We start from the raw sequence: 22,925 nt of genomic DNA, 5'->3' as shown, positions 1-22,925 counted from the left end.
GCCAGGTGGGGAGGCTTCAGTAAGGGGCAAGGTGCTGCCGCCTGTCAGCCAGATTTCAGTTAAAGTCAGGATGTCAATGCAATCACTCACAATAAGATAGTTTATGTTATAGTAAATCTATTTTGAGGCATGGCATAAGAGTAGGATGTGGTGAGTGGTTTAAGCTGGTGAGAGGCCAGTTTAGGAACAATATCAGGAAGTTCCCAAGGCGGAGTATTTATCATTCAGAATGGACATCTAGGTAGGGTAAAAGAGAGTCAGATGTTGTGATGGGGAGATAGTAGTTCAGAATTTCTGAATGGATGAGCTAAAATAGGTTGAACAGCCGTCTTCATCTGTATTTGAGTAAACTGCCTTGAATAAGGAGTTACCTTGTTATACTGGGGCTTGCCGTTCGCTTATATTAGAAAACTGCTCCATCTAGTGGTGAGCAAAAGTTGCGAGGTAAATCAGATATAGATGAAGTTAAGCTGAGGACTGAGGTTTCTTAGGTTCTTTATCTGGAGGTTGTACGTGTGGGGTTACACTATAGAGATTATATAAAAACACTTGCTCTCCAAGTTAATGAGCCAAAAACAATGTTTCATCAGTAGTTATGTTGTAGTTGAATGTGGAGTGCAACAATGGATGTTTTGTTTTAAATGATCTTTATTATTAATGTAACCTGAAATAATACATGCTTGATCAGGTTACCAGGTCGATGTTTTAATACTCCTTTATTAATGGTCTATAAACATGTCATAAGGGTTGAAAAACTAGTTGTGATTTACCTCAAGAATACAATCACTAGCGATGTGGAGATATTTCAAGGTACTGATAATGGAGTCATACAAACTTTTACCTACCTGTACTCACGTGAAAGACTTTCCCCATTTACAATAAGTGCAGAAGTGGAAGGTAGGTAAAGATAGAGGGAGACGAGGCTGACCGTTGTAGGTCGGCACACTATCCTTTCACCTTGGGGTCCTGCATTGAATCTGGCCCAAACTACAGCCAAATCTTCAATCTCTCCTAGCTGTAAGGATCTTATGTGAAATGACTGGATATCACAACCCAGTTTCCTGTTAGCGAGTCCACAGAATGACACTGCTTATAATTTTGCACTCATTTGATATTCTCACTCATATCTCATAGGCTGGCTGGCAATGGGAATAGAGAAGATCAGTGGTACAGTAAGTTTGAGATTAAAACAAGTTAATGGTGCAGAGCAGGAGTCTACCATGGGCTGCACCTGACCTGGGAGTACTTGATGCTCAGAGAATCTAGTCTTCTTCATCCAGTATGCCATTAATGGGAGAAAAGAATTGAGATGCACTCTGAGTTAGGCCCAAAATATAAAACAGGGAGAGAGAGGGAGAAAGACTACCACATGGTCAATACAGCTGCTGTTTGGCATCAGACTTTTAAAAGGAGCGCTTCCAGGGCTTTTCTCCAAATTTGGATACAGTCCATTGTTGCGCTTAGGAAGAGACTCATGGTGTTGAATAAGATATCAATTAAAAAAATATTTCCCCTCTAACTGAAGACTATTTAGTACAGTCACATTTTTGGGGCAATGGCATTGCTTTCTACCTTTTCATATGCCTAGAAATTTCCAATACAAGAATAAAGGCAAACATACCATAAAAGGGTTAAATTTCATTTATTTTAATTTTTCCATTCAACCTCCCCAAATTATCCTGAGCAAGAGACAATGACAGAGCTTTATAACCCACCTCTGGGTGTGCATTCCTTTTCTTTGTGTGTTGAAGGACTTCAGCTTTGCTTAGCACCTCCTGACTCTCATTGGCTTAGGGAGGTTGTCCTGTGGGCCATCTTGGACACTAGGCTGCCTCAAGGCACTTTGCATTGGTGTACTATTAAACAGTGAGCTAACTCTCCTTATGTACCCTTATTTTCTTTCACCCAGGGAAGAGAATAAGTATCTATAATGCAGCATACTTTGCTGCTTACTTACAGCTAATTACAGCTGGTAATAAAAACATAAGAAAGTTGCATAAACTTTGTTTTATTATGAGATTAATACTGTGTACATAGAAACAGCATTTCAGGATAGTTAATAACCCATCCACAATAAGGCAAAAAGGCACAACTCAGATTTCAAACTCATAGCTTTGTCTGTCATCCTTCTATCTCAGCAGTGACAAGAGGATTCCATTTTGCAGATATCAATAAATACTTTTGAGATAAATCTTTGACACCAAGTTGCTTCCTGTTGGTTTTGTGCAATGTTGTTGTGAAGTTTAACAGCTCACTGAAGTCCTGGTTATAGCCCCAAGTCACAACTAGTGGCCAATGAAACAAAAAAAGGTTTGCATTTGGAGTAGAGCAAGTCAGCAGCACCATAAACTAGCCACAGGGGTGTTAACGGCTTCACTTCCTCTTTCCAGTCCTACTCAATCCTTTCTATCACATGATGAGATTGTGCAGGTTGTACTCAATCCAGTTTACCATCACTGTCAATCATAATTATCTGATTATAAGATTAGCAGGATGGGAACAAAATTAAGACTATTACCATTGGTGCTTAGGTCTATACCATTTTACAGCACACCCTTAAATTCAATTAACTGTATAATATAAAGCTGATTAATTTACACACTCATTGGCCAGAAAAACTGAAACCAGCTTATGACAACAGCACAAAATGGTGGGAGAGTTTGATTCTTTGATGGAGATCAGTGAAACGCTCTATGGGTGTCGTCACTCAACCCAGATGTGAGTGTGCTGATGGCTGTCAAGTGGCTGCTGAGAGTTTACTATCATTCAAGGCAAACTCACGTTTTTTTATGTAAGCTTGAATTGCAGTTCTCTGCACATCAACATCACGATATATTCAGCAAACCAATTTGGGGATTATGTCCTTGGACCTGCTATCAGAAATTGCTAAAACTTTTGTATAAATTAATAATGATTGCAGTTAGATAGACATTAAATATATATTCATTATAAGATTACCTTCATGCATTTCTAAATCTAATGTAAAGTTGGATGTGGTAGAGTATATGTATAATAGCCTAGCCCTGCCTCAAAGTTGTTACTATGTAATTACAGTACTATTGTCCCAAATTTTTTTAAACTAGTAATGTAGTGGTGTTGTGTTTATTGTAATACTGTGTGCACTCTTGATAACTCTATTATTAAAAAGTGCTCTACAAGCGAGGACCTGTTTCTATGAGTGCAAGCCAAACCCAGAGACTATCTTGGTGTGTGTTAGTTTGCAGATTATAGGGTTCACAATAAGGTGTGGTGGGATATGATCCAATATTGCAGGAGTAGGGAGACCTGAAAACATCACAAATTGGGCCAGTGCTACCAGTGGAGCATAGATTGTATCCCATGGCTCATCACATATAATACGTACAGAATTAGGTACATACCAGTATTAAAGTCAAAGAGGTAAAAGATATACGTTTTAAACTTTAATGTGGGTTAGATCAAAAGCAAAATACTGCAGATGCTGGAAATCTGAAATAAAACCAGAAAATGTTGGAAAAGCTCGGCAAATGAGGCAGCATCTGTGGGGAAAGAAGTAGAGTTAATGTTTCAGGTCGAAGACCTTTCGTGAAAGGTCATTGACCTGAAACATTAACTGTTTCTTTCTCCACAGATGCTGCCTCATTTGCCGAGCTTTTCCAACATTTTCTGTGTTGATGTGGGTTAGAGTTGTTTTTGTAACATCAATGTGAAAATTTTTCTTCAACATGCATCTGTTCTCACTTGTAAACATAAAAAATATTTCCTGGAGATGAAAATCCATCTGGAATAAAGACAGATCACACCAGCCACACTGATGTGGGACTTTAGAAGCTTGTGCAGAATGTGATGGAATACTCACCACTTGCCTGAACGGGAGCAACACCATCCAGGACAGCAGTTCATTTAATGAACACCTTTGCCACTGAACTCAAGCTCTATCCCCTCCACCATCAGTGGACTAATGGCTGCAGTATTTACGATCTACAGGACGCACTGCAGCAACTCACTAAGATTACTTCGACAGCACTTCCCTCCTTTGCGACCTCTATTACCGAAAAGGGACAAGAGCAGCAATGTCATGGGAACACCATCACCTCCAAGTTACGCACTATCCTGACTTGGACGTATATTGCTGTTGTTTCAATGTCACTGGGTCAATATGCTGGAATTCCCTACCAAACACGATTTTGAGAGCACCATCACAAGGACTGCAGTGGTTCAAGAAAGTAGCCCACCACTTTCTCAGGGTAATTAGGGGTGGGCAATAAATGCGGCCTTGCCACTGTCACCCATATCCCAAGAACAAATAAAACAAATCTGTTTCACTGAAAGCTGCCAATCAATTGTATTTCGTTATTCAATAACCGTGTTACTGAACACTTGGGCAAAATGACCAGCCAATACACAACTTAACAGATACAGGTACAGGTGCAAACCCTGCATATGCCAAAGTGTCACACAGTGGGTATGACCTTACAGCAGTCATGTGCAGAGTTTGTGGAAACCAAAAAAAAAAGTCACATTCCTGTGGGACCAGGATAAATAAATCTCATGTTCAAGACAGCTATTTCCAGCAATATTTGACCTCAAATATGACAACAGATTCATTGGAGTTTAATTAAATTGGAGTTTACAAAATCAGTATCCATATCTGATGCCCATAGGACTGGATAGTGACCAAAGGGGAAAAATACCTTACTGTAACAGAGCCTAATGTATAAACTGCTGTGGAAACAAGACAGGAGTATCTTGCCATTAAAAGTATTTTGTACATGATAAACATTTAGAGAAGGAAAGGTAAGTGCTTCCATCACCTTCTGGCTCAAACATTTCAGACCTTGGGTAGTTGATGACGTAAGATGTGATACCAGCAAAACAGTTTGTGATCTAAGTACAAGCAATGCTCATGGTGGTACACAGGAGGATATCCCATTATATAGGGTCCTTGTACAGTGACTGCACAACACTCCAACATGCACAAAACCACACCAGGCACCACCTCCCCCCGCAGCAAGTTTCAGGTTTGCTTAAAAAAATACATATGTTCATATCATGCAATATGAATAAATATCAGGTTATAAAGTCTCATAGTTACATCAAGCACATCAAAAAATATAATTAGAAATGTAAGTAAAATAAGAGCGATACGAGTAAGTATGCACAGGCACCAGTATATTACCAGCTCCACATTTCCAACAATCAAAACAGTAAGGAGTTCACTAAGGGTCCCTCACAAAGTCAGGACGCTCAGATACCATTATAAATTGTAAAAGTTAAGATTGAGTAGTTTGTTCATTAGATGAACAATGACTATCCTCTGCCGAAGATTGGGTTGTCAGCAATTCATTGACTAGCATTAGGTATAACATATTAAACAATATGGTTTTGTTCTAATATAAAAATGATTTAATCACTGGCAATAGATTTGACGCAGTGCCACAGGACATGAGACAGGATAGTACTACAGTATTGTAGCATATTCAGAGTATGTTTATTAGAGGGAAGAACATTATAATAGGAACAAAAAATTCCATAATCAGGTGTGAATAAAAACATCCAGGTTAGAAAAAGTTTCTTCACTGAAACTTTACCATTATGATTTTTCCAGTTTAAAAAAAAAACTTGCTGACCACTCAGCTTGTTGGAGAGTATTTGGCTGCTTTGCACATTAGCCTTTATTATTTCATAAAATTAACACACTTGAGGGTGCTGGTCCTTCTGAGGACCCTTAGGACAGATGGAGCTAGAATTCCACACATGTCCTAGAATGCATAATTGTCAAGAGATAATATCAGTTTCTATTACTAAATTCAGTAGTTACTTAACTACTGACAAAATCCTAATATTTCTACATCAAAGTAATTCCAGTTGCCGACTATTCAAAATGTAATACATTCATTTCTCCAAACTTTTTGACACAAGTAATACAATGAATTCTTCAAACTCAGCACCAAATGGAAGGTTTTGTTGTTGTTTGACATACTTATTTTTCCTCTGACAAGAGGAAGGGAATGAAGCCATGTTACACTGTGCAGTACGTAACATTACAGTAGCTGCGTAAAGAGATATAAGGCACTAAACGGTCAGCCTGCACTGTATTCATAGAGCAGTACAAATCATTACATAGTCTGCATTGCATGCATGGAGTGGAATAAGGCACTAAATGGTCAGCCTGCATTTTCTGCTGGAGGCAGTCAGTACACAAGGGTGCTGAAAACTTCACATACTTGAGAAAAATAATATGGGAAAAATTACAAACTTTACGCAAGTTTGCAATTTTACCACAGGGAACCTAGTCAACATGGTGGCAGTAGGAGCAGTTCTTCAATGTTATTGGGTTAACCCATTCAGCCCAGTTATGGATCTTTCTATTAATCTTTGACATTTCATTTGGGCTAGGTAAAAGAGAATGGAATTGAGTGCTTTATAATACATACAATGGAGCAAATAATGGGAGTATTTTATTTGCTGTAAAAATAATCCTGTAATATCACCCCACTGGACACCTGACTAGGCTGGCACATAATACTTGCACTCACTGATGTCAGTCCTAAATACCCCAGTCTCTGTAGGAGAGTGTTTTCAGGCAGATGAAGTTCATAAAACAGCTTGTTCTCAAAACTCCATCAAGTTAGTTGCTGAGGAAAGCTTGCATCAGAACAGCTAGTGAATCAGCTGTAGTGTGAACAACACAATTTTGGTAAGCTGGAGGCAACTAAAGGCAACAATTCAACCTCTAGATACAGAGAACATATCTGAGGCATCAAATGAAATACTGCCTTGTAATATCCTATTATCCAATCTACAGAGCTAGGCCCCAGGGTTAGAGTGCAAATTCAAGTTATTTGTTTTCTATTCCCAGGTAGAAAGCTGTAGCAAGGCAATGTGGTACAAATCTTTGATTCCACTTGATTCTGGGAGTTAGCCCTTTAAACTTGGGATTTAAGGAAAGGTGCAGTGTCATGACAGACTTCGACATGCCCTTGGCCACCTTTATTCTTTCCAATTGAAGTTCATTGCACCCTCGGTTACTGATTGTTGTCACTCTTTTCATTAAAGCTTACACAGGCATCTTTGGATTTAAATAGACTGGTTTGGCAGGTGCAGGTGCAAGCACAAGCTTGCCAAAGCAGTGCCGACACTTTACAATGTGCTGGCATTTCAACACCAAACCCCTCCCTCTCCCACTTCTTTGGCGTCACTGATAAAAGCATACTCCCTGAATATAACACAGTTATCCGATCTCCAGTAGGCAGGAGTCAGCCTGTCTGACCCTTTGCCTGGTTGTCTTTAGCCACAGTTGAGAAAGTCAGCTGTGGTGATGATGTTGCAGAGTTGCCTCCGACTTGGGGGGACCTGCCGTTCTGGTCAGTGCTCTCACTGCCCACATGCAAGTTGCTGTTTTTCAGAATGGCCTGTGGATCCCGTAGAAAGACCAGTACTACAGTGATGTTGTCACTAGAGCCACCTTCTTTTGCAGCTGCTACAAGTGACTCTGCAACTGTACTGCCATTGCCTGCGTTCTCTTGCAAGTGTTCTTGCACAAGGTCCACAACCTTGGAAGGTTCAATTCCATCAAAGAAGCCATCGCAGGCTAGAACAATGTAGTCCTCTGTGCCATCCAGTTTGAACGAGGCACTATCTGCATCCCCCGAAATGTAAGGTTTTTGGTCAATGTCCCCTAGAAAAATGAGTAACAAAAATCATCACAACAGGCAAGAAAAAAATCAACACATTAAGACTTGGTGCAGTGCAGAGTGTCTACATACTCCACTTTGCCTTATTCAACCCACAAAGATGAAAATCTCTTTTCTGAATAACTACTAAAGGCCCCTAATGAAGAGAACTCAGATATTTTGAGACCCAGCAAAGGGAATCAACACAAAAATGCATGTTACTCAGAATCAACTGATACAAAAAAAGTCAGAGAGTTTATGAATTCACGTGGAATGGGAAACTGAAACATGATGTCTATGTATGTACTCTTCTGAATTTACATTAAAAACCTATTTTTGTGGCACTTAAGAGAGAACTTGATCCTCCCGTGTGTGTTATATCTGACCTGAGTGTTCTTGATGGGAAGGGCAAGAGGAATCACGCTGCATTTGGTTTCCACTACATAGCATACTCAATGCTAAAATTGAACACACACATTACACAAAAAATAGAACTGGTAACTGGATTGGAAATGATATCAAATGTGTCACTTATTTATTCTTTCCAATAGTTTCAAACTAGTGTCAGTGCTGGGAAACAAAACATTTTACCCGCCAGTGTCAGCATCAAGCATTTCTAGATCACTTATAGCATAGCCAGATGGAGAGGAAAGGTCCCTGTCTTAAACTCAACCTCAATAACACTTCCTATGTACCAATACAAGTTTTTCTATTTCCCACACCAACCATTCTTGTGTCTTTGCTCAGATATATCAAACTTTGAGGGCTTTATGCTATGAATACACAGAACACAGCTGGGGAACCCTGAACTCTGGACCCTTATAGATGGAAATGAGAAGTGACTTTCCTCCCAGCAGTGTGAGCAGGATTCAAACTCTGATCACAGGCATGGAAGGACAGTATGCCTCCGAGTCCCCCTTTGCATTTTAGAATTGGAGTAATATGTAATAATTTGATGCAATGAATCATTTTTAACTTTTCACCAATTTTCTGGCAATTAACATTTAAGCCGATCATTGTTAGAGCTTACCGCACTCCCAATGTTAAAAGAATTCATTCCAACATGAGTGAAGACACAAAGTTTAAGCTCTTTCAGGAAAGACCACATCATTTAAAAGCTGATTAATAGAAAGTTTTGTTTATTGGATGTTGGGATTTCTGTTTTTTTTAAAAACAGTTTGTAAAAGATTTAAAGTATAACAGTTTAAGAAGGAACCATGGGGCTAGATTTTAATCAGTACTAGGCTCCCTAAAACTGGTGCATCTCATTCACTTTTTGATACTCTAAGATAGCCAGCTGCTAGATTCACCATGTTTCCTGCTGAGATCAGACACATACTCACCAATCGCTCTAGAGACTGCAAGGGTTCCGTTTACACGCCAACATCCCAGAAATACCACACATCCACCAAGCTCTTCAATCCTCTGCTTCTCATCCTAAAATAGAATAATTCTTACCCAAATTGAACAGGGATAACCAACAATTTGTCTCAAAGCAAAGGTTAAACAAGGTATAGTTAGAAACATTTACAGGATACAGTAATCTGGCTCTGATACATCTGCTTTTATTAAACTACTGATTCGACAAGCTATGCATTCACTAGAATCACTTGAAAAGAAAATGCAGGACAAGATACAACTTGCCAAAACAACCCAACCATTTCTCTGAACACAAATTCCTGCAGATTCTCAGACAGGCCTGCAGTGATACAGCAGATTTAGCTCTGGGGGTAGGGGAGCACTCAGCTTAAGATTTGTTGTTTTACCCAGAGAAAAAAAATCAAGACTAGCAATACAAAAATTCTTCAGAAATTGTATAAAGCCAACCTGAGACCAGGGACAAAGGGTATTCTGCATCTCCATACCAGGCCTTCTCAGCCAAGGCTACAGCTGTTTTGATATTGCTGTAGTGCTGTGCTAATGCCACTGGATCCCGATATACAGCAGCAACACCAAAGTAACTTGCCAGATTTGCTATGGTCGGTGGCTGGAAAGCCACTGGTCTTAGTGAATCCAGTAAGTGACTTTGGTGTTGCTGCTAGTTGAATGAGACTGTTGCATCAGAAGTTGGTGACACTAGCATGGCACGTAGTCAAACGTAAAAGCACCTTACTTGTGACCTGGGCTAGAGAGGCTTCAAGTTTGCAAACCAACCTATCCTGCAACTGAAAATCTCCTGTGAGTTTTTCACGTGTAAAGGCCGCATTGTGAATACCAACACATCATCCTGTTAATAGTTTTTTGTAGTGCAGGTCAGTTGAATACATTATAGCCCAATTTTCACTTAGCTGATAACCTGTATGTGCAGGTAAAATCCAGGTCAACTGTAGTTTCATCTGCATACAATGGTCAAGCTAGAAATCATGATTTAGCTGCACTGCCTCCCTTTTTAAAAAAAAATAAAATATCTACACTTGATGGCTCACTTACCTCTTTCTCAGGTTTGTGTGGGTCCATAAGGGTCACAACCAGGCCCTGTCGCACCATCATTACCTGAGAGTCCCCAAGCCAGGCCACATGCAGTGTATCGCCAGCAATCAAGGCTGCCACGCCAGTGGTACCGCTCCGTAGCTTCTGCAACACATGACTATTCAGTTAGAAGCAGTTATTCCATGCCAACAGTTACATGTTCAGCCCAGCCCCCTCCTCCATCTAACCCAGTTCTTATTGAACCGGCCCCCTGCTCCCAACAGAATCCAGTCACTTTTTTTTAATCCCTCCTTATCCAACCTAGCATCGTTAAACAAACATCACACTGTACACCACAAAAGGTGAACTACTTCAGCACGTTGGCAACCAACTAGTTTCTATGCCAACAGTCTCAGCTCTTGATAATCTTTGTATATTCTTATGTCACTTCCAATAAATAAAAAAACAATCTAATACTACAGAGTTGAAAAAAAAATTACTTTTCATTTACCTCTCTACAGGGCCACATTGAAAATTTGCCTTGTTTTTGTAAGTCACATGCTAACTTATATTTCTGAAATGCTCATTACATAACAAAGAGATATCTTACAGCACATTACAGAGGATACTGAGCAAGGGTGGGGAAAGGGCAGAAAAGTAAGGGGAAGTCAGGCTGCGCAAAATCATGGTCAAAAAGGAAGGTCTTAAGGGAAATTTTTGAAGGCAGAGAGTTTAAAAAAAAATTTGTTCATGGCATGTGGCCGTCAGTGGCATGACCAGCATTTATTGCCCATCCCATGAAGTGGCAAAGTGAAGATGCTGAGGGAGAGTGTTCCAGAGGGCAGGGGCAAGGTGGCTAAAGGAGCTGCCACAGATGGCAGGGAGAAGAACGAGAAGTAGGTCAGTGTTGGAGAACTGGAGGCTTCTTGCAGGGACATAGAGCTAGAGGTTCGCAGGAGGTGGGGAAAGTCCAGGGCTTGAAGGGATTTGAAGGTGAAAACAAGAATGCTAAAAATCGATTCTCCCTTGGAAACAGCTTGGTCGGTTTGAGTAAGTGTGCAAAAATGAATATAAAATATATACACAGAAGGCACTTCAGTGACTACTTTAACACAAATTGCAGGCTTTTAATCTTGCTTTTTATTTTAAAAAGTGATAAAAAGTTGAAGTGTTAGAGTCAGTGGTGCAATTCCATTGTTGTTTTATTCAACAAATCATTGCATTTGTCCAATGACAACGGAGCTCTGCTAATTCTTCTGAATGCCGATTAAATTTCAATATTCGGAGAGAATGGACAAGAGCATCTGCTGTCTGCTAACATTAAAAAGTTCAAAAGTTCCCCTGTAATCCAATGGACCGTTGAGAACATTTTAAACTAAGCACTGCACCAGTGCAGCTGATGTGAAGCCCACGCAGTGAGTGCCTACCTCCAGGAGATGGTCTCATACCTCTTACTTTAGTGCTGTCTTCAGATCATCAATCTAAATGCAGCATTATAGTACCATCTGAAAGAGCTTCACATTGACAAAAAAGCAGGGCCATTATGTCTGATGGTCCATTGGCCCCGTTGCACTGGGCTACCAGCTTCAATCTCAATGGACAGGCTCACTATTGCCCATTTTGTGCTGCTGTCGTAACGAGCACAAACTACATTACAGAACAGAGTCCCATCTAAAAGGGTGGGTGTTGGTGCCAAGACAGTTGTCGCTAGCCCAGCCAAGCTCTGTTCAGCCTCATTACACTCACCTTTCTCTTGGCTCTCTGAAGAAACATCTCGTCTGTCTGTTTGAAGGCCCTTCTTAATGCCTCATCTGGTTGTGTCCAAAACACTTCCTGATGTGCAAGATTGACATGAAGGTGTGTAGCAGCATAGACAGCAGCATCCACTCCACCATGGCCATCAAACACGGCAAAATATGTCCTCTCTTTCTCATCCTAGGGTAGAAAACAGAGCAACATTTGTCCTATTCACTGCAGTATAACACAAAGGGATTAAGAGGAGAATTTGTTTTTCATGTATTTACCATCATGCCCCTTTAGCTTAGAAAAGCAAGCCTCGAGCCCTGTGGCACAAATGCTTTAATCAACAGGATATATACTGTTAAGTCAATTTATTTCTTGCCCACAACTATAACATGATACATTTAAGGGGAAGCTAGATAAACACATAAGGGAGAAAGGAATAGAAGGTCATGCCAATAGGGATAGATGAAGAGTGGTGGGAGGAGGTTTGTGTGGAGCATAAACACCGGCATGGACCAGTTGGGCCGAATGGTCTATTTCTGTGCTGTACATTCTATTTAATTCTCTGTAGAATACTGCAATGACAACTACTTCATAGTATCATAGTAGGTACAGCACAGGAGGCAGCCATTTGGCCCATCGTACCTGTGCCGGCTCTTTGAAAGAACAATCCAATTAGTCCCATTCCCCTGCCCTTTCCTCATACCCCTGTAAATTTTTTCCCTTCAAGTATTTATCCAATTCCCTTTTGAAAGTTCTGATGTGGAGATGCCGGTGATGGACTGGGGTTGACAATTGTAAACAATTTTACAACACCAAGTTATAGTCCAGCAATTTTATTTTAAATTCACAAGCTTTCGGAGGCTTCCTCCTTCGTCAGGTGAACGATGTGAAAATTTTCACATCGTTCACCTGACGAAGGAGGAAGCCTCCGAAAGCTTGTGAATTTAAAATAAAATTGCTGGACTATAACTTGGTGTTGTAAAATTGTTTACAACTTTTGAAAGTTGTTATTGAAACTGCTTCCACCACCCTTTCAGGCAGTGCATTCCAGATCATTACAACTCGCTGCGTAAAAAAGTGTTTCCTCATGACGCCTCTGGCTCTTTTGCCGATCACCTTAAATCTGTGTCCTCTGCTTACAGAACCTTCTGCCACTGGAAACAGTTTCTCCTTATTTACACTGTCAAAACCGTTCATGATTTTGAACACCTCTGTCAAATTTCCTCTTAACCTTCTCTGTTGTAAAGGAAAACAACCCCAGCTTCTCCAGTCTCTCCACATAACTGAAGTCCCTCATCCCTGGCACCATTTTAGTAAATCTCTTCTGCACCCTCTCTAAAGCCTTGAAATCCTTCCTAAAGCGTGGTGCCCAGAATTGAAAACCAAAGGCTGAGGCCTAACCAGTGTTTTATAAAAGTTTAGCATATCTTCCTTGCTTTTGTACTCTACTCTATCCCTCTACTAATAAAGCCCAGGATCCCATAAGTTTTTTTTAAAAAACAGCCTTCTCAACTTGTCCTGTCACCTTCAAAGATTTGTGCACATATATCCCCTGGTCTCTTTGTTCCTGCACTCCCGTTTAAATTGTACCATTTGGTTTATAGTGCCTCTCCTCATTCTTCCTACCAAAATGCATTACTTCACACTTCTCTGCATTAAATTTCATCTGCCATGTGTCTGCCCATTTCACCAGCCTGTTTATGCCCTCCTGAAGTCTGTTACTATCCTCCACATTGTTTATAACATTTCTGAGTTTCATGTCATCTGCAAACTTTGAAATTACACCCTCTATACCCAACTTCAAGTCATTATTATATATGAAAAAGAGCAGTGGTCCTAATACTGACCCCTGGGGAACATTACTGTATACTTCCATCCAGTCTGAAAAACAATCGTTCACCACTACTCTCTGCTTTCTGTCCCTTAGCCAATTTTGTATCCACACTGCTACTGTCCCTTTAATCCCATGGGCTTTAATTTTGCCAACAAGTCTATTATGTGGTACTTTATCAAATGCCTTCTGAAAGTCCATATACACATCATCCACATTACCCTCACCAACCCTCTCCATTACTTCATCAAAGAACTCAATCAAGTTAGGCAAGCATAATTTTCCTTTAACAAATCCATGCTGACTTTCATTTACTAGCTCATACTTTTCCAAGTGTCAATAAACTTTGTCCCGGATTACTCTCTAAAAGTTTCCAACACTGACGTTAGGCTGACTAACCTGCCAGGTTTATCCCTCTCCCCTTTTTTGAACAGGGGTGTAACATTTACAATCCTCCGGCACCATCCCCATATCTAAGGAGGATTGGAAGATTAAGACCAGAGCCTCTGCAATTTCCACCCTTACTTCCCTCAGTAACCTAGGATGTGTCCCATCTGGACCGGATGACTTTTCTACTTTGAGTGCTGCCAATCTTTTAAGTATCTCCTCTTTATCCTATCCAAAATTGCTACCTCCTCCTCTACTGCTACAATGATGTGGAGATGCCGGTGATGGACTGAGGTGGACAAATGTAAGGAATCTTACAACACCAGGTTATAGTCCAACAGTTTTATTTGAAAATCACAAGCTTTCGGAGGCTTTCTCCTTCGTCACAAAGGCAGCATTCTCTTCTCTCGTGAAGACGGATGTGGAGTATTCATTTAGTACCTCAGCCATGCCCTCTACCTGCACAAGATCATCTTTTTTGTTCCTAATCGGACCCACGCTTCCTTTTACTGTTTAAATGTTTATAAAAGACTTTTGGGTTCTCTTTTATGTTAGCCACTAATCTATTCTCATTCTCTCCCTTTGCTTCTCTCATTACCTTTTTTAGATCTCTTCTGTACTTTCTGTATTCCACCTGGTTCTCTACTGTATGATGAACCTTACATTCATCATAAGCCTCCTTTTTCTGTTTTATTTTAATCTCAATATCTTTAGTCATCCCAGGAGCTCTAGCTTTGGATGCCCTTCCTTTCCCCTTCGTAGGGATGTGTCTACCCTGTATCTGAACCAACTTCTCCTTGAAGGCCTCCTGTTCAATTAATGTTTGGCCTGCCCAATTTTTGATTCCAATCCACCTGGGCAAGATCCCTTTTTAACTCACTGAAATTAGCCCTCCTCCAGTTAAGCATTTTCACATTTGACTGTTCCTGGTCCTTTTCCATAACTATTCTAAACCCAATGACATTATGATCACTGTTCCTCAAATGCTCCCCCACGGAAACATGCTCCACATGCCCCACTTCCGTCTCCAGAACTAGATCCAGCACGGTTTCCAGAAAGTTCTTGAACAGATTTCAGTAATTCCTCCCTCTATTTGCCCTTTACACTGTTACTGTTCCAGTATATTGGGATAATTGATACTCCATAGTTCTTGCATGAGTAATTTGCCAGCAAATTTGCTCCTCTATCTCCTTCCCATTATTTGGTGGCCTATAGTATACACCCAGTAGTGTAATAGCTCCTCTTTTGTTCCTTAATTTTAATGAACTAGATTCAGTCTTTGACTCCTGAATTACATCATCCCTTTCCAGTGCTATATCAATACTGCCACCACCCCCTCCCCTTTCTTTCCTTCCCTAACTTTCCTCAATATCTTGTAGTCAGGAATATTAAGTACCCAATCCTCCCCTTCTTTGAGCCAGCTCTCTGTTATTGCTACTATATCAATAGTCCCATGTGGCGACTTGAGCCTGCAGCTCACCAACTTTATTTACCACGCTACGTGCATTTACGCACATGCACTCTAAATTCATCTTAGACTGCCTCGCTTTTGCCCCCAGTTATTTCTGAACTTTACTCTAGTGCTATTTGTCCCTACCAAGTCCTCTGTGCACCTCGTTTCTCCTCTCTAATGTTTCATCCTGGTGTCCATCCCCCTGCCAAATTAGTTTAAACCCTCCCCCACCACACTAGTTAACCTTCCCGCGAGGACATTGGTCCCAGCTCTGTTGAGGTGCAACCCGTCCATCTTGAACAGATCCCTCCTGCTCCAGAAGAGGTCCCAATGCCCCAGGAATCTGAAGCCTTCCCTCCTGCACCATTTCTCCAGCCACGCATTAACCGGTCTTATCCAGTATTCCTATACTCACTAGCACGTGGCACTAGGAGTAATCTAGAGATCACTACCTTTGAGGTCCTGCTTTTTAACTTCTTTTCTAGTTCCTGAAACTCTGACTGCAGGACCTCGACCCTTTTCCTTCCTATGTCATTGGTTCCCACATGGACCACGACTTCTGGCTGTTTCTCTCCCCCTCCCCCAAAATGTTCTGCATCGTCTTGGTAATGTCCTTTACCCTGACACCAGGGAGGCAACACACCATGCGGGACTCACGTCAGAAGTTGCAGAAACGCCTGTATCTCACTGACTATCGAATCCCCTAAAACAACTGCATTTCTTTTGCCCCCGTGCAGCCGAATCTCTCAGTGCCGTGGATTTGCTCCTGACTGCACTCCCCCGAGGTGTGAATACCCTCACTGGTATACCGGTTTGTGGGTGCCACACTCCCAGGGGACTCCTGCAATGCCTGCCTGTTCCTCCTAGTCTGTCTGGTGGTCACCAACTCCCTCCGCCTGAACTCTCTGTAGCTGCGGGGTGATCGCCTCCCGAAACGTGCTATCCATGAAACTCTCAGCTTCCTGTATGACTACTGTAGTGACGCCAGCCACCCCATGAGCTCAGAAATTCTGAGCTCGAGCAGTTGGTGGCACTTCCTGCACACGTGGTTTTCCAGGACACACAAAGTGTTCTGGAGTTCCCACATGGCACAGAATGTGCATGTGACAGGTCCCAGCTGACCTGCCATGTTAGCTAACAGTTATTTTTCTTTGTTCAGCACTTTACTGTTTATCTGACAATAAAACACTAATCACTTGTTGCATCTTCAACTCCCCCCACCCCCCAAAATGCAACCATCTTACAGGGACTTAAATAATTTGCCAGACTGACTGATCCAAGATGTGACAGTAAGAAAATAGGTAGGCCCTGGGCCAAGGTGTACAACTGTGCTGAGTGCTGTACTCCTCAATACAGTAATTGTTTTCAAAGCCATAGCTGCAAGTACTAGGTGTACATTGCAGTGAACGATCACCATAAGAGAAAATGGAGAATTTGAAACAAGACAAGAGTTAAATGGTGCTGCAACTCCTAGTTTAATATTTCATTTCGAGGATTTCATTTCACATCGTTCACCTGACGAAGGGGGAAGCCTCCGAAAGCTTGTGAATTTAAAATAAAATTGCTGGACTATAACTTGGTGTTGTAAAATTGTTTACAATAGTTTAATATAGGTCAAGGTTCAGATTAATTTGAAATTTCTTATTTTCAGTGGGTGAAATTTTGGATCAATTGATATGAAAACTTTAGCAATGTAGGAGGCACATGGGTTCCTCCAGACCAGGATCTAACCTAAACAAGATTTACAGAAACATTAAAGGGAAGTTGAGTTTTGGTACAGCAGCAATAAGCAAATTACATAGAAGCTACAGCACAGAAATAGGCCAATCAGCCCAACTGATATATGCCAGTGTTTATACTCCACACAAGCCTCATCCCACTCTGTCCCCATATCCCTCTATTCCCTTCTCCCTCGTGCATGCACAAGGCTCGACTCTCGTCATTGCCGGGATGAAATAATTGGCTTTACGCAAAAAAGTTAATTTGTATTCAGTATTTACATTCCACATACCCAGGACAGACAAGAAAGCAGCAATTTGTGATCTTGTCAGACAGCACTGCAAGCTCCCCCATGAGGCAGTGATTAAGTTGGAAAGTAGCTGAATCATATAGATCAGGAAGATCCCAAGTGCAATCCTTGATCTGTGCAGAGTGAGCTGACATCAACAGGGGCAGTAATAGGGGTAATACAATTGGCCTCTTTGCCCCCAGATTAAGCAGAGAAAAGCAATTTAGCCAGGATTCCCTCTCCTAGTATCTACCCTGTAACCTCTGCTGGAAGCAAGTGTGTGGAAGTCAGGCGAATTGGGCTCAGCTGAGATGCCCCTTGATGTCAAATAGCCTGCCAATATTTCTGGTCTACGTTCCCTGCAAAGAATGGCACTTGCTTCAAGGTGACAGAGGGCGATCGGCACCTACTGTATCCTAGCAAAGAATTAATACCTTCAGGAGAAAGAATGGGGAGAAAGAGGGAAGAAAAATGACAGGAAAAAAAAGGGGGAGAAAAAACAAAGTCCTCTGACTATGGCTCAACATTCTTGGCTTCTCCATCAAGATCTCAGAGGCCTTTGATTCTGCCATGAGGTTAGCTTCCGCTAACTTTACCTCTCCCGGATAATAGGGTCTGTGTGGATAAATAGTCTATATGCAGGGATTCTTTTTGATCAATGGAAAACCACAGGACCTGCTAGACTATTGTCTCCACACTATTGAAAGAGGAAGCTTAGTCAAACTAATTATCTTAACTTGAAGGCTGCCACCATGGCTACTATTGTATGATCTGCCTGGGCATGGATATTGGGTGAAATGGAGGAAATTTGTATTAGCGTGGCAACCTTGGCTGAGAGGCAGCACTCTCATCTCAGAGTCAGAAGGTTGTAGGTTCAAGCCCCACTCCAGACACTGGAGCACAATCTAGGCTGACAGTCCAATGCAGTACTGAGAAAGCGCTGAACTGGAGGTGCTTTCAGATGTTAAATCGAAGCCCCATCTGCCCTCTCAGGTGGACTTAAAAAGATCCCATGGCACTATTTGAAGAAGAGCAGGTAAGTTCTCCTGGTGTCCATCAATCAGCATCACCAAAAAAAGATATCTGGTCATTTATTTCATTGGTGTTTGTGGGGCCTTGCTGTGTACAATTTGGCTGCAGCGTTTCCCTACATTACAACAGTGCCTACACATCAAAAAGTAACTAATTGGCTGTGAAGCGCTTTGGGACATCTTGAAATCGTGAAAAGCGCTATATAAATGCAAGTTCACTCTTTTTTTTGAGTGGTTTACCCAGAACAGTACTTATGTGGGATTCACTTATCCTGTTATAAAAGATGTACTCTTTGTTAAAAGTAGTTAGCACATTTGAACTCTTGACCCTATTACTGCTTTCTCTTCCCCTTGCTTCAGCTATTCATGTAATGGGACATCTCCAATTTGACCCTGCTAGTTCTGATGAAGGTTCTCATCTGAAATGTTAACCCATCTTTCTCTTCCAACACATTTTGTTATTTCAGATTTTGATTATTGCTGGCTTTCTTTTTATCTCCATGACCTGTGCTTGGTTTGATGACTGGATTGGAACTGATGCTCGTTCCTTCAAATTAGACTCCAAGGTCTTTCTGTGAAATGGAATACTAGATGATGCTATCCTATCTTCTAACATTTGCAGAGTTCTGTGGATTGTCTGGGCCAGGCTATGCATCCTTGGAAGCTGTACAATTGTGAGACAATGTAAACATCATTGCTAGGGGCTCTGGAGCATACTTTGCTAAATTTATGACATATTAATACTCAAGGACAGTTTTTCTTAAGCTTTTCTCCACCAGCAACAACCAGAGTCAACTTTGAGAGACATTTGTCCTCAATATTGCAATCTCCCAACTACACTTTGTTATGCTACATAACTGTACAAAATAAATACATCCATTGTTTAAAAGGTAGAGAACAGTTACTGGAAAACATCTGTAGCAATATGTAAATTTCAAAACCAAACATCAGCATTGGCCAAAACTAATCAGCTCAGCTGAGGCTTGACTAACAAACTTAATGCATTTCTAAACCTTAATAATCCAATTGTAATTTTTTTTTCAATTTCCCTTCTTTTTGGTTCATTGGCACCACGTACCCCAACTGGAAGGTCAGGCAAGCAGTCTGCTCTAAGACCTCGGACATAGTCATGCTTGATCCAACCACTGGAGTACTATCCCTCAAATGTTTTTCTCATCTGGAGAGGACCTTATGTGCCTTCAAAGCAAAAAGAGAACTCCCATATATTGGAATTGCAGGAGTAAGCTTATATCCTATGTGCAAGGTGTTGGCACATCAACATGCAGCACCACTGATTTAATTTAGCCAATTATAATTGGGAATGAGTCCAGTTTTATGGCGTGAACCTGTGCCCACTAGAAACTGGACTGAAACCGTACATATAGTCACTTAACCTGGGACTCTTACAACTGTCAGAGACTAGATACTTTCACCTAGTCAGTCTGGGCTACATTGAAACCCAGGTCCCAGAGGAGAAAGAAAATGTCTTGTTCAACAGCACAGACTTACCTTAATGCCAAAGAGAGAATTAAACTCAGGCAGTGCTACGTGTCTGTCCTCCATCTTTCTCCGTGTGTTACGGATAGCGTGACTGGACACTTTTAAGTACCGCTTTGGTAGATGCAGCAACTTTGGTTCTTTCACCCATTCATTGCAGACTCCCAGTAATTTGTTAAAGACTGATCGAGCCACTGGTTCTCCTTCCAGCACTGTGAGAGAGTGAACAATCAAATTAGATGAAATCTAACAAGTAAGCAAATTATACTGAAGAGGCATAAAATTCAGTGAAGACAAGTTAGCTATGAAGAATGGAGGGACTCCCTCTTAGTAAGAGATTTGATGAGAAAAGTAGTTCTAAGAGGATGAGTTTAAGAGTTCTAAGTAATTGATTGAAAGCAACCGTTTTCTATATATCTTGCTGACATCCTCACTCCTACACAAACTTACTCAGTGATCAACAAGAGTTGAGGCAAAAAAGCACAGGTCAGCAAAATATTACAAACCCCAAAACTTCCCATCAATTTCTATTGCAAAAAAAAAACCAAACCTGCTCAAAAATGAATTATGCCAAGAAAGCGAATTTAAGTCAAGTGCTGCCATAACCTAGGTAGAAGTTACTATTGTTCACTCTCCATTCATTTAAGTGAATGTATGAATAAGATCCTCAGGTCTGTCAACCAAGTCTGATGTTTTGATCAGTTCATAAAAGCACAATTAGAAACTGCTTTAGTAATGCTTAAGTGTTAAAACTCGGCGTATAGGCAACTTCCTAATTGCACTGCAGTTTGAAAAGTCAGGATTCATTACCTCCAGTGATAACAAGCATATAGTTTGTGAACAAGGAGAAAATGTGGTGAGGGTTGAAGCTTGGCAAGTGTTTTAGAGGTGAGTTTACATTTGGGCAGGGAGGCAGATCATGCCTATACTAGTCCCTCAATGGAAGTAACTAGATTACAATATTTGTTAAAGTCATTCTGCCAGGGATTAGATCCATTTTTCATTCCTCTGTTGTTAATCACTAGTACTGTGTGGGCACATTACTGCTCTTTATAATACAGTTGACACCATGGGCTCAATTTTTGGACGTCCGAGTGGGTGGGTTCGTGGTGGGGGGGGGCTCCGAAAATCGGGGATTCCCAGGGCGGGTCCGGAGTCCAGCTCCAACTCGCCTACTTCCGGGTTCCCCAGTGACGTGCTTAGGTGTGCGCGCAGTCCTCGCATGCGGGACTCCCGCCGGCAATTAAAACCGGCGGGATCCCACTTAAGGCAATTAATGTGATAGTTCAGGTCGTTAGCACACCTGATTTGTAGGATATTTTAGAAGATGTGGGATTTTCAACTAAACTGAGAGTGTTTCCCCTACTGGGGGAAACACTCCCAGTTGAAATGGACGTGTTGCAGCCACCAGCCTGTGGCAGCTGCAAAGGTCCATTCGACAGGTTGGGGGGGGGGGGGGATGAGACCCTCACTCATTGCAGGAGGCCACTCTGTCACTTTGGACAAAGTTTTGCCTCCACCACTCTCCTCCTGACAATAAAATTCACAAACTTGCAACCTCAACCCCGGTGTGCAGACACATTTACCTACCTTGCAGACCCCCTCAAACGTACATCTTCTGGATGGGGGCCGCCATAGCTGCAGTCATGACCTCCTCGGAGGACGAACAGCATCACCAGCCTCACCGGCCACCTCTGACACATGGAGCTCCACAACACAGTGCTGTGACACATCCACCTGCAAAGCAGGAGGGAGGGCAACCGCAAAGAGAGATGTGTTGCAGAAGGCACTACCCTTGCCACAGGGTCTACAGACAGAGGCTCAGCTTCTTGGACCTCTCTGAGCAGCAGTGCACACGGAGGCTCAGAGTCACTTGACATGTAGCTGTACACATCTGCAGCCTCCTTCATGCCAAGCTGCTCCTGGCTGGCCCGAGCACCATCTTCTAACCTGTCGCTGTCAAAGTCACCACTGCCCTCAACAACTTCTCCTCCGCATCCTTCCAGGGTGCCACCGGGGACATCCCCGACATCTCTCAGTCGTCTGCACAAAAGAGCCCTGCAAATACACCTACAGCCAACTCTGCAGTGACACAATGGGTAGCATCAGGTGTGGGTCTTCATGGTGATCCTCAGGAAAGGGCATCATTGCACAAACCATACAAGATTTGCAAAGACGTGGCAGTAGTGGTGACAATATAATATGTAATGTGAGTTGATCAGAAATCAAATATAAGTAAAAACCATGACAAACCCTCAAACACTCTTGTGCATCCCCTTCATGCTCACGACACGTTTGCCTTACGCTTCCTACTACACATATGTGATGCATGCCCTGTGGCTGCAGCACATGTAGCGGCAGGTTGGGTGAGGCTGACCGTGAAAGAGACGCATCAGAGGGTAAGTATGAGATAGAGCCATGAGATTGTATGAGGATTGGGTTCAGTGGTAGTGGTGGGATGAGTACTGGCGAGGTGAGTAAGTGCAGGTAAGATGAGGATGAGCTTTGAATGGGTATGAGGAGTGATGTGATAGAGTAGTGTTGGCAGTGCAGAAGGAGATGTGGGGTGGGGGCAGTGATGTGGCAGATGGAGTGTAGGGGAACGAGCAAGTGTACTCACTTCGGCTGACCTACTTAGATCATTGAAGTGCCTCCTGCACTGTATGCAGGTGCGTGGTGTGTTGGTGGTGCTGGTGACCTCCTCTGCCACCTCGAGCCAGGCCTTCGTGGTGGCAGAGGCAGGCCACTTCCTCCCGTCCACCGGGTGGAAGATCTCCCTCCCCCTCCCCCCATCCAATAATACCTGGGAGCAGCCTTCCCCCTGGGCTGCTCCATGCTGTAATTTTGCCTATTTTCTGCAGGATCAGTCAGTGGAGGACTGCCCCTTTAAATAGGGCTCCACCAGCTG

The 22,925-nt window shown here is 42.1% G+C and overlaps 1 protein-coding gene across 1 annotated transcript in view; it reads right to left on the bottom strand.

Annotated features, from left to right (window-relative positions):
• Positions 1-3,607: 3,607 nt before the first annotated feature.
• Positions 3,608-22,925, bottom strand: part of ppm1f (protein phosphatase, Mg2+/Mn2+ dependent, 1F) — a 65,620-nt gene continuing 46,302 nt past the window's right edge. Inside the window, exons 3-7 of the mRNA XM_068005529.1 lie at positions 20,030-20,229; positions 11,811-11,999; positions 10,086-10,229; positions 8,999-9,092; positions 3,608-7,660 (exon numbers count right to left, since the gene is read on the bottom strand). Coding sequence (XP_067861630.1) covers positions 7,239-7,660; positions 8,999-9,092; positions 10,086-10,229; positions 11,811-11,999; positions 20,030-20,229 — 1,049 coding nt within the window. The 3' untranslated portion in view covers positions 3,608-7,238. The remainder of the gene's footprint in view (positions 7,661-8,998; positions 9,093-10,085; positions 10,230-11,810; positions 12,000-20,029; positions 20,230-22,925) is intronic.

Source organism: Heptranchias perlo, chromosome 25 (genome assembly GCF_035084215.1).
Source record: "Heptranchias perlo isolate sHepPer1 chromosome 25, sHepPer1.hap1, whole genome shotgun sequence".
Taxonomy (NCBI): Eukaryota; Metazoa; Chordata; class Chondrichthyes; order Hexanchiformes; family Hexanchidae; genus Heptranchias; species Heptranchias perlo.
Note: the sequence above shows the minus strand (reverse complement) of the source record. Positions and strands in the feature narration are given on the sequence as shown.